General features: G+C 49.1%; 1 protein-coding gene across 1 annotated transcript in view; it reads right to left on the bottom strand.

Annotated features, from left to right (window-relative positions):
- Window positions 1-12,334, bottom strand: part of CDHR3 (cadherin related family member 3) — a 59,376-nt gene that overhangs the window by 30,912 nt on the left and 16,130 nt on the right. The window contains exons 5-6 of the mRNA XM_012746514.3: window positions 3,150-3,244; window positions 2,368-2,472 (exon numbers count right to left, since the gene is read on the bottom strand). Coding sequence (XP_012601968.2) covers window positions 2,368-2,472; window positions 3,150-3,244 — 200 coding nt within the window. The remainder of the gene's footprint in view (window positions 1-2,367; window positions 2,473-3,149; window positions 3,245-12,334) is intronic.

Raw genomic sequence — 12,334 nt, 5'->3', positions numbered from 1 at the left:
TAAGATCTATTCAAAGCACAGTGAAGCCAGGAGGGGTGGTGCAGCCGCCCTGACAGGATGACGCTCTGATACCACTCACGTCCCTGCACCCTTCTCCCTAGTACCCCTGACCACCAGAGCCTGGCAAGGGCCAGGTGAGGGGCAAGGCCACACTCAGGGGAAAAGATGTGAGTTCTGGGTGGCCCCAGATGGCTGCATTGCTGGAATGAGTATTCAGTGGGTGCCTAAGGTGTGCATGGCACTGCCAGGCACCACGTGGAGAAGGACTGAGAGTAAATACAAGAGAAATGGGCAGGAGGGGAGAAAGACCTACCTGCCCAACTGTAAAATAAAGTGCTCTGCAAAACAGCAAGCCCTATGCACACCTGAAGAGTAAATATGTCAGGTGCTTTCATAATAAAGTGCTCAGCTTTTATAATAGCAGGCTCCTAGAGTACACATCGTGAGTCCATAAAGCATTCTGATGTTTGTCACCACCCAGGGAGAATGGTGAGACATTTTCAACAAACAGGCAGGAAACAGGGCTTGCCGTTGTTGTATTAATTGCAGGAGTTTAACAAAGGGTAAAGACAGAAGGGCTGTTTCTACATTTTTACATTTCTATTAATATTTCACATTCAAACTCAGTATACTTGGGTCAGTTTGAGGATTTCATTGTGTTAATTCTGAGTTAAATGACTTATGGGTAGTATTAGCACTGATTTGGCAGAAAGGAAAATGAGAAGCTCAGGGAAACCAAGAAAGCCCTCAAAGCCAGCAGCGAGTATGCACCGAAGCAAACCCTCTCCGACTGCGGATGGCTGGACGAGGCTGGCTCTAGGCTAGGGCAGCCACCCTGCCCCAAATCCTCCTTTGGGAGCGCAGGCTCTCACGGCCTTACCAACGCCCAGGGAACACTGAAACAAAGTCGACTGATTAAAACAAGACCAGACGCTCGCACAGCTCGCACTCTCTGCCTGGAGGGAGCCAACAGATTCCCCTCAAACCAAAAGGGAGAACCAGAGGGCTCCAGCCAGGGTCATGTTCTCTCTCTGCTGAGGTCAGTTTCTGTGTTTTGGAAGATGTAGTCCAAACCAGATGGTTTATAAGTGCTGTCCCTGGGGAGAATTTATTATTTTCCCTTTGCAACCCCAGTAACCTGCTTCCCTCCTCACAGACGGGGCGTGTGGGGAAGGCCTCGAGGAACGCGTCTACCCCAGCCCAGCAGCCATCGCTTTCCTCTGGGGGTCACCGAAGAACCCGCAGAGCCGCGTGGGCCAGTACCTGAGCCCGAGTCTGGGCTGGGATGTCACAACTATTAATACACTGCCTGGCCCGTGCTCCCGGAGCAGCCCGCCAGCAGAAACTCGGCGTGCTGTCCCTCGAGTCTAACCCGGCTTGGGCGCCGATGGGCAGCAGTGCCTGGGAGTTTGCCTGCTGCTTTCCCTCCACGTTCACGCCTACAACTGGGCTGTAGCCCATAGTAACATCCAGAAGTTTCACAATTGCAGTGTGTTGGCCACGTGGCACTAGGTTAGTCTGGAAGTGGGGTGGCCTTAATATCTCCCAGTCTTGGGATACTTTTGCAAGCCGTCCACCTTGCTCTGGGGCCTAACGGCTTTTTGTTAGTGGAGAACCCAGTGCTGAATCTATGCATGGCCATTAATGCAGTTAACCCCCAGGCAGGTGACTTTGCCACGGCCCCTGTGGCTGGCTCCTATGCCCATGTCAGAGACTGGGGCAGGCAGAGGCTCTAACCCGCAAGCCAGGCTGTTTGGAGCACCAGCTGCTAGCTCAGAATCCCACCCTCTCCCCCTGCATCCATCTTCAGTAGGCTTGAGTCTCCCTTTTGTGCCTGGGGTGGTGCCAGGCACATTGCCACAAACTGCCCCCACCAGATGCGTTTACCTTCCTCACCTCTGCCAGACATAGGAGCTGTCACACAGCCAGATCCCTTTTCTGGACCCACCACGGCAGGAAGAAACTTCAGCACGGCCAGCAGTGGGCTGTGCTTGGTGTGAGGACGACGCTCTAAGGCAGGCTTTGGGGAGCCTTGCCTGGCGGTATGTGCGCTGGGATTGTGCTGTGGTTAATGCACAGGGGCAAGCCACGCACCAGGGGCATGTGTCCCGCCCCTCCCGCCTGCCCACCGTGCGCATGGTCCCCTGGCGCGTGGCACATGGGGCAGCGGGAGTCGTGGGCAGCAAAGGAGGCAAACACAAGGCCAGAGGCCAGGATGAAGGATGCAGAGGATCTCAGGCCTCTTGGCTCTGCTCTAGGCCAGAGCGAGGGGTGCCCCTCTGTCTTGTGTTAGATGTGTCAAAGGAGACCAGGCCGCCTAAGAAGGATGGAGCCTGTGGCCCCGGGTCCCGCGTGCCTCGGGCCTACCTGGTAAAGCGAGGGATTTCGTCGTTGAGGTTCACGATGTTCACCCGGAGCGTCGTGGAGGCTCTGAGCCCCCCGCTGTCCCTCACTTCCACGGTGAGGCGGAAACTGTCAGGGAAACACCCCAAGTGAGAGAATCAAGCTCTGCTTACACCACCTCAAAACGGGGTGGGGAAACGGGGTGGTGGTAGTGAGGGAAGAGTCTGCCCCCCAGTCACCTGTTATCATCTCCCCCATCTCTAAACCCACGCCCCCCCTCCTCCTCGGTGGCTCGTGCACAGCCACTACCGCCCCGAGAGGCGTCTGCCCTGTGACACACACACTCCACCTCGTGGTTTCTCACAACGTCCCTGGGACGTGCATGTCACACCCACAGGAGGGAACCAGGCGCCAGGCCTGAAGTGACTGGCTTTGGTTCCCACACCGGGTGCAGAGCCAGGGCCTCACCTGGTCCACCCTGAGGCCTATGGGGTTTCCTCAGAGGCCTGCTCACCCCACCTTGAGGCTTCCCGGCTGGTCGGCCCCTTCGCCAGGCCGCCGCCTCTCCCAAACCAGACGGCTGTCTGAGCCAGCCTCCCGATCCTTGGCCACCCTCTCCCACCCCATCATTCTCCTTCTCTGGAGACGGAGGTTTTGTACAGGAAAGGCGCCTTCCAGATGACTGCCCTATGCCCTATTCCTTCCCGGGGTTCACTGCCCTCTGAGCTCAAAATGAGGCAGCGGACTGCTGGGGGCAGCTGTCGTTCACCCTCAGACAAACAGTATTCAAGCACGGGCAAGGCTACCTGCTGTGTCCTGCTTCAAAGTCCAATTCTGTTGTGGAGAAGAGGGTACCGTTACCAGACATTCCAAAGTTCTTTGAGGGGGAAATCAGGAAATACTAAAAAATGAGGGAAAACATTTTATCAAGTCAGCAGCACCCCTATACACCTGTCCCCAGAAGTGTTTGTTCAGTTCCCACTTTGTATTTGTCACCCATGGAATATTCCCTATGTGTCAGGAAGAGGCCCAAATGAGCAGCTCTCGGACGTAATGGCTCAAGAAACTTCTGGATCTGTTGGTCTGAGCCTATAGCCCTGATTGACCCCACCCTGGGAAGCCATCATCGGACCCTGCTTCAATTACAGAAAGTGTGCAAAGGCCCCTGTCCAGGCAGGCTCTGCTTCTGAATCCCTCTCCTTATGCCCTCACTGTGTTCTCACTTCCCCTCTGGAAAACCTCTGGATTCTACGTGTTGGCTTTAACCAACACTGTCTGAACACACCTACCGCACACTGAGTAACAGGACTATACCCAAAGGCGTAGGATCTGGTCACTACCCTTAAAAGAAATTTCCATATATCAGGGTATAAAAATGTGCACAGACATTATTCGTTGCCATGGTGGAAGGAACAAGGAATAAGTGTGAGCTGAGAATGAAACGTAGCAGGGCTTAGACTACAGGTTGGAATCTGGCTTGGGGCTATAGAAGAGCTTTTGAAATCTAATTTCTGGCATGTGGCCACCAGTAAAGCCCTTCCCACATCTTTGGGTAGTTGAAGGTCTTTGTCATCCTTGGCTCCCAGTGCCCAGTCTAGCTCTCTTGAAGACACCCTGCCCAGAGCCACTTGGTCTGACAAGAGCAGACCAGCCCTAGGGCCAGCACGCAGGAGGGCTGTGCTGGAGCCAGCCGTGGGCGCTCATCAAGGTTGCTTTCTTGCTCCCTTGATGGAGTCAAGCAAGCAGAGGAAGGGCCTGGATCACAAGAGCTGGGCCCAAGTTCTGGTCCTCGCCACAAGATCTGGGGCAAGTCCCTTCCTTGCTTATAACTTAGGGATGATTCGACCAATTGCTCCTCCACGTTATCGTGAGGATCAAATGAGAATGCGCACTGTAAAATATGAAGGGCTGCGGCAACGCTACAGACTACATGTTTATATCCATTTGTTCCAAAGGGCTTTAAGGTTAGAAGGTTTCATTATTTCCTGCTAGGATGAGGGATGTTCTATCCTCAAGGCCTTAGATCTCCGGATCAGATAATCAGTGGAGGTTTTGTAACCAGAGCCACAGCCCCTGAAGTCTAGAATCAAAGGAAAACCTGCCAAGGTTTCCAACCCAGCAATTTGCTGTGTTGTGATCGCCGCGGAGCTCCCAGTACAAGAAGAGAATGTGCACACACACAAAAAAGATTAAAGGTCGCCCTTGGGGCCAGTATTAGGTGTTTAAACCATTTTTTAAAGTGTTTACTTTCTGTTTGTTATTTAATAATGTCTTTCTAGTTGTGATGAATATATTTTTACATAAAAACTGGGAAAGACTGAAAAGTACAAAAGAAGAGATGAAATATAAGTCACCTCTAAAATCTCATCATTTTGATGATAGCCTTCTGTTCTTTTCTGTGCAAATTTACACCCTTCAAAAAACTGAAATGTTCAAATAAAAATTATAATATCTGTTCTGTTTATTTATATCTTGAGCATTTATCCATGTTCTTAAATCTTATTTTACAGCCTGGTTAATTAATGATGCCACAGCGTTGTACTGTAGGGGGTTATTTTACTAAGTCTTTCTTGCTGCTCATTTAGGTGTTTCCCATTCATTTTTAAGAGGAAATATTTGGGCAATGCCACAGAGCACCCTTCTCCCAGCCCCCCAGATTGCAGACGCACCTTGGCAGCACTCCGAGGTGTGATGTTTAAATCACAACCCCCATCAACTCTCCAGTTCATTGCCTGGACAGCAACTACCTAGGCCTGCAGCTGCCCGCACATAGAGCAGCCCTGTGTCTTTGAACAGAGTCTTCCCTGCAGGGGATCCTCACATATCCATAAATCAGAGACCCAAGCTGGATGTGATGGAATGACAGTGTCTTAGAGACCCATGGGGGCATTTACTACATGCATCTGAATCAGGATGTCTCTCCACATGGGTTTTGAAATGCTCTAGGAGGTGAGTCTCTAATGCTGGTTGGTACCAAGCACTGTAAAGTCTTGGAATACAGAGATGACAGACAGGCCCCATCCTCCAACCCTCTGTTCTCTCCTGGTCAACTGAGGGAACAGACAAAGAAGATGTAGGGGAGATGCTCCAAAAGGGATGAATGCAAGAAATGATGGGAACGGAGAAGGAGGACTCTCTGAGGCCTGTCTGGAGTACAGGAGTCATGCATTAGTGTAGTAAATTAGGTTTGGTGACCCTACAGCCAGACTGCCTGGATTGGAATCCTGGTTCCCTACTTTGCAGCAGAGTTAGTTTGTACAAAGAGTAACAGTACTAGGGCACACCCCATGGGGTTATCTTATAAAGTACTAGAACAGTGCCTGGCAGTTCTAATAAATGTTACCTAATACTGTCTCCTTAGAAGGTAAAATCCATGAAAAAAGGGGCTTCATTTTATGCACTGCCATATTCCCAGTGATTTGGACATATTAGATGCCCAATAAATATTTGTTGAACATTGGGTTTTTCTTCTTGTTCATTGCCCATCTATGTGAGACCAACATTCCCACCTTAGAGAATTTTAAAATGAAAAAAAGCAACAACGAAAAGTTGAGCTGAACTCTTTTTTCTTTTCTTTTCTTTCTTTTTTTTTTTTTTTTCTCTGTCACCTGGGCTAGAGTGCAGTGGTGTGATCATAGCTCACTGCAGCCTCTAACTCCTGGGCTCAAGCAATCCTCTTCCCTCAGCCTCCCAAGTAGCTGGGACTACAGGTACACACCCCTATGCCAGGCTAATTTTTTTTTTTTTTTTTGAGAGACAGGGTCTCACTCTTGCTTGGGCTCATGCCAAACATTTTCAAAAATTCTGTTTGAATGTGGTAATGCTAGACTTGGCTATGAAATCTTCTCCAGTTTGGCCTACAGTCTCAACAACTAATGCAGAAAGAAAGGAAAGAAAGAGCAGCAGATAGAAAGGGTATGGAGAAATTTAGAAATAGGGACATGAGAATTTTATTTTTAATTTCTATTAAGAAGCTGATTTCCTGGAATCTTGATTTTTTTTTTTCAGAGCCAGGCTAATTTCTTTTTTCCCTGAACCTACGAGCTGTGTTAATGGGAATAGCAGTTTTGTGCTTAGAAAAGAGATAATATCCATAGACTAAAAATATTGTGTCATGTGGCCATTTGCCAGCGACTCAGTAAGGCTTTCTGTAAAACCTGGCATTTTCTCCCCCTTTTAAAAGGCTTGTTTAATCAAAGCTGTTCCCTTGATATTCATTCTTGGAAAACAGAAATTAAATAGAATGAAAAGCAACTGCAGCCCCACTCTGCCCCAGTACTGGCTAAGAAAAGTCCTGAGTAATCAGATCAATTCAGTTAACAAATGCTTGTCAGACAAGCGCTCTGGTTTCCCTGCTGGGAATATTCCTTTACCACCACCCCAGGTTTCTCTATTTGCAGACTCTTTGCAGCTTTGGTTTGCTCTTAGACACAAAAGCTCCAGTTTGGAAGACAACCAGCCCATCCTTCCTGCCCCATTCACTCTGTATTGTGCTGTTGGTGTAGGGAGAAAGGAGGGTGAGAGGGAGCTGGCCCAATTTCCTGAAATGTCAGGCTCCCTGGGGCAGCGGGCTGGGGAGGTGGGGGCCACACCCAGGAGGTCTGGCTGCCCCTCCGCAGTGGGAGTCACTGGCCAATGATTCAACCCGTGTGGCTTTTGTAGCTGTCAGTTGCTCTCAGGCCTGCAGTGGACACTAGCCACAAGGATTCAGGCTCCCGTCTCCTATAGAACAGAGAAGTTTCCGGGCCACCCTGGGCCAAGTTTCCAGGGAGAAGGGAGGACCCTTATTCTCTCCCAGTCCAGGAAATGCCAATGACTCCACAAGCCACTGAGTTCATGGTCCCAAACCCACCCCAGAGGGCCACCAGCACATGGTATATAATCTTCCAACTGGGCCGTGGCAACTTACAAACATGATGCCACCTACCTATTATATTTTTCAGTTTAAGCTGAATATTGTGTAAAAGCCCCAATTCCTCTCCCTCTTTCCCCCTATTCCACCCCCGTGTCAGCTCAGGAGTGGGGGCAAGCTGGGGAGCAGGGAGGGAGGGTGCCTAGGAGAAGGGAAACTACTAAATGACACACTACCTGCCCCCCGCAAGCGTGGCTTGCCTTCCCCTTGTGTGGCATTGTTCCGAGGATGCGCTAGGTGGGTTATAGACGAGAGCTGGAGTGTTGTCAAGAGGCACGTTGACAAATGCACAGTGCCGTTAACAATGTAATCCTCCACGATAAACGCTGCGGATCCCGCACTTCCTGCTCTGTTCCTGTTCCACAATCGGCCTGGGTCCCGTGGGGCCAGATGGGACTCAGGCTTCGCAGATCCAGTCTCCACATCCATGACCCCCATCTATTTGAGAGCGTCTCTGAGGCATCTGAACACTCAGCAGTGGCCACATATGCAGAGAGGGAATTGTCCCCTGCTTTGCTTTCTCCTTTCGTGAGCATTTTAATGAGGAGTTAAACTCCATTTTAACCTGGAGTTGAACGCCTTTTGCTGGGATCTCAGGCCGTGCTCCTGAGTTGGCGGGCAGACGTCAGGCGGCTGAATGAGTGGGGAGTGGGGAGTGGGGAGTGGGGGGGGAGACGCTGCCAATCAGGAAAGAAAGGGGCGGGACCCCAATGGCAGAACTTGCCGGAATAGGGTAGAAGGGGATGGGTCAGGAGGAGACTGCGAGTTCTCACTGGAGTCACCTGGCCCAGGCGAAGGCCTCAGTTCCCTCCCTCATCTGGAAATAGGGGCTGCTCAGTGCACCTGAAAAGTCCCGTCCAGCTCGGACCCCTGGTAGGGCCAGGTTGGGCACATGATGACTTTATTCCTAGGAAGACCAAAAGGGACAACCGGCTGCCACTTCTCAGAGACAGAGTGCCTGCCCCCGCTGCCCTCCCAGAAGCCCAGCTAGCAGCTAGGTTATTGCTCTTTTAATTTAATCCTTTGTCTGCCCTGGTGAAGACAAAGCACGTTTCACTGTATGCAAAAGCCTTGCTCAATGGAAGGGCCAGGAGAAAGCCCCTTAATGGAGGAATTGCTGCACTAGATCATTTTGCCTCCAGCTGTGAAACTGATTAATGTCCTCAGAGTCTCCAAGGAGGCTCCGCTGCAGTCTCCGTGGCCATTTCCAAGCAGAGAGGGAAGGCGGAGTGTGGGAGTTGAATGGGAGGGGGTGGGTCTCTAACAGCCTCCTTCAGGAGGTGGAGAAGGTGTGGGGACGCCCAGAGAAGAAATGCCAGCAAATGCAATCATTCCCGTGCAGATAATCCTTCTGTATGCTCTGAGCCCACTATGGACGCACACCTCTGGGCCCCTGCTGCCCCGTGTTGCCCTCACAACACAGAAGGTGCCCAGGCAGGGGACACCAGGGCTAGATCTAAGCCTGTGCCTGGCCAGGACAGGGGCCGCTAGCCTCATGGCCGTGTGACTCAAGCACTGACATGTGGCTGGTCTGAACGGACTTTGTATGGAGAAAAAGAGTGTAAAACATCTCATTAATCATTTTATGTTGATTACATGTTGAAATAGTATTTTGGATATACTGAGCTTAATTTCACTTGTTTTACTTTCAATGTGGCTACTAGAACATTTAAAATTCCACACGCAGCACTCATATCTGGCTCACCGTCTAGCTCTGCTGGACAGTGCTGGTCCAGTATTGAACGGTGTTGGTCCAAACAATGTCCGACCACATGCTTCTTAATTGTCTTCTAAAAGGGGGGAGTAAATACCAGTGGTTTCTGGATTAGCCTCTATTTTACATTCTCTATGACACCGTTTCACTTCATTGAACTGGAGAAGGTTGTCATTTTAAAGGAGTTGGGGTTTCAGGACATGTCCTAGAGCTATTTTTTAAATCCGTCCTTCTTCATTCTCAGGTTGCTACCATTGGCAAGGTCATGGAGGCCACCAGATTAAGGCGACTAGCACGAACCAAGCCTAGGTCGCTACAGGCTTTGGTGTTTGATTTATTAAAGTCAGTCCTTGTTTATGCAATAGTTGGTTTGGTCAATAACAAATTAACCTTTCTACTTTTACAGATCACTTATCCCCACACAGTACCCCCAAGCATCCAGAATAAAATGTCTAAGTACAAAGGCCATAATATGTTACTTCCTGCATCGCCGTTACCCTTTTCTAGTCTGGGAAAGGTTCATTCCAGATCGTGTTCTCGGCTCCTGCAGGCAGGCTGCTGCCTTTCTGTACAGCTGTTAGTTCCAGCACAGGTGTTGAACCCTTCATGAGCACTTTCTGCTCCAACTCTGAATACCCTCTCCCCGAACAGCCCCCAAACTCACTGCGGAAGCCACAGTTCCAGCCACTGGTTCCAAGCCCCTGCAGCTGCTCTCAGAACCCTTTGCATGGCACTACATTTTTTTTTTTTAAGTGAGCAACACCTGCTGCAGTTGCTGCCCACCTGGGCTGTTTTTCTTCATCTGAAAAGGCAACAACCTGATCTATGCGGTGTTTTTACAGGGGCCATGACCTTATTTGGTCTGCATAATTTAGAGAGAGAGATTTAAGAAATAAATATATATTTGTCTTCACAACTGAGATTCCTTCCACTTTGCCCCCACTGCATCTTGTACAAAGTTTACAGTAACTATCATGTTGAATTATAGTTATTTAATGTATGCATGTGTTGGAGATCATAACCCGACACCCCAAAATATGGCATGCTGGCAATTGAGAAAACCTCAGAAGCAAGAAGGTCACTCTGATCTTCTTCCAACTTTCTTATCTGAAGCATGATCACAAAGGAATTCCTTGACCTACCTTGCCTGAAAGTAGGTCATAAGACCCTCATTCCAGAGGGGTCCTGCCCTATACCTGAAAGCCAAGAAGAATCTGAATAAACAGGCCTTGCTAAGTTTTATTACCACTAGATCATGCCCTCTTTTTGTCCAATCATACTTCTACACAACTGCCCATTCTTCCTTGAACCTAAGCATAAAAATACAGTTTTCCCTGGGTCTTTGCATCTTCATTTCTGAAGCCTTCTGTGTCATGTAAAAACTTTGGTTAAATAAATTTGTTATGCTTTTCTCTTGATAATCTGTCTTTTGTTAGAGGGTTGTCAGCTGTAAACCTTACAGCCTGTGAAGAAAAGATATTACTTGTTTCCCCTACACATGAATGTCTCCCATCCAGACTGTGTATTTCTTAAAGTCAATGTGTCCTACTCCTCTCTGTATCCAAAGTATCTAATAGAATTCATACAGTCATTCTGGGTAAATGTTGAAATGAACTAAATACCTAAGTGAGGGACCATACTTGGGGTGGCTGACCTAATCTCCATTTAGGATCCCTTTTCCCCTGGTCACCTTCAAACAACAGTGGCCGTAGGGCACAGTCCTGGCCAGTGAGATGTAGTAAAAATCCTCTGGGTAGGACTCTCCCAAAAGAGTTTTTGTTTTCCTGCTAAAAAAGGGACAGACTGGGCCTACCCACTTTCCCTTCCTACTTCCTTCTTTCTTCTTCTTGCATGGAACTCAGAAGTGAAGCCTGGCAGTGCAGCAGCCATCTTGCAACCATGAGGTGAGAAAAAGAGGACAAAGCCAACATACATGCTCTGGATGGAAGAGAAGAAACATAGGAAGAGCCCAGGCTCCTGATGGTAGTAGCAGCTGCACCAGTGCTGAACTGCCTGCCTGCCTCTAGACATCTTGTTATGGAAGAAAAAGAAATCCCATATCTACCACTGGGGTTAAGTTTTATGTAATTTGCAGACAAACACATTTCCTAACTGGTATCACAAGAATGTTATTAATAAATATGCATTTAAAGCACCTAGTATTGCTCTTGGCACATAGTAGACACCCATAGTGAATGACTATCCAAACACTTGTGATAGCCATGTAAATATTGACATGAATGAATCTTGAATGAATGAGTGAATGAATGAAAGAATTTTCACTTGCACAGAAGGATCATCTTCTAATAAAAACAGACTATTCCTTTACTTCAAATCGTGCCCAATAATCTTATAATAGGTTTGTTTCAGACCTGTACACTATATATATTGGTGCCGGAGTTTGTTCCCAAGGCTTACGTCCTCCTGTTAGAAAAAGCAGTCCTGCTGAAGCTGCAAATCATGCAGCAAACAGCAGAAACAGCCTCCTGGTGTTACCAATTCCCTGAGTGTCATATTTCAAGGATTCTGTTCTCTGTCAGGCAGGAGTGGCGGGCGTGTTGCCTGCTCCAAGGTTAGTCTGGTGGGATTTGCTTCCGTTTTTTCTCTCCAAGCCGGGTTCCCCAGCTGCAGTGTACACAGGGGGCGCGCTGGTGGGCAGCGCTAGGAGCTGCGGCAGCCGTGCCTGGGTGCCTGGGACGAGCTAAGAGGCTTCCCCTGAGGGTTGGTGGTTACAATAGCCCCCGCGATAGTTCCCTTACGGAAACTGGGTAGAATGGGAGAGAAGAGGCCAGGTGCGGTGGCTCATGCCCATGATCCTAGCACTCTGGGAGGCTGGCAGGAGGATCCCTTAATCTCAGGAGTTCAAGACCAAGGCCGGGCGCGGTGGCTCACGCCTGTAATTCTAGCTCTCTGGGAGGCCGAGGCGGGCGGATTGCTCAAGGTCAGGAGTTCGAAACCAGCCTGAGCAAGAGCAAGACCCCGTCTCTACTATAAATAGATAGAAATTAATTGGCCAACTAATATATACAAAAAATTAGCCTAGCATGGTGGCGAATGCCTGTAGTCCCAGCTACTTGGGAGGCTGAGGCAGGAGGATTGCTTGAGCCAGGAGTTTGAGGTTGCTGTGAGCTAGGCTGACGCCATGGCACTCACTCTAGCCTGGGCAACAAAGCAAGACTCTGTCTCAAAAAAAAAAAAAGACCAGCCTGAGCAAGAGTGAGACCCCATTTCTACCAAAAAAAATAGAAAAATTAGCTGGGTGTGGTGATGCACACCTGTAGTCCCAGCCACAGGCAGGAGATCCCTTGAGCCCAGGAGTTTAAGGTTGCAGTGAACTAAGATGACATTTTTTTAAAACTTGATTC

This window comes from Microcebus murinus, chromosome 9 (assembly GCF_040939455.1).
Source record: "Microcebus murinus isolate Inina chromosome 9, M.murinus_Inina_mat1.0, whole genome shotgun sequence".
Lineage (NCBI taxonomy): Eukaryota > Metazoa > Chordata > Mammalia > Primates > Cheirogaleidae > Microcebus > Microcebus murinus.
Note: the sequence above shows the minus strand (reverse complement) of the source record. Positions and strands in the feature narration are given on the sequence as shown.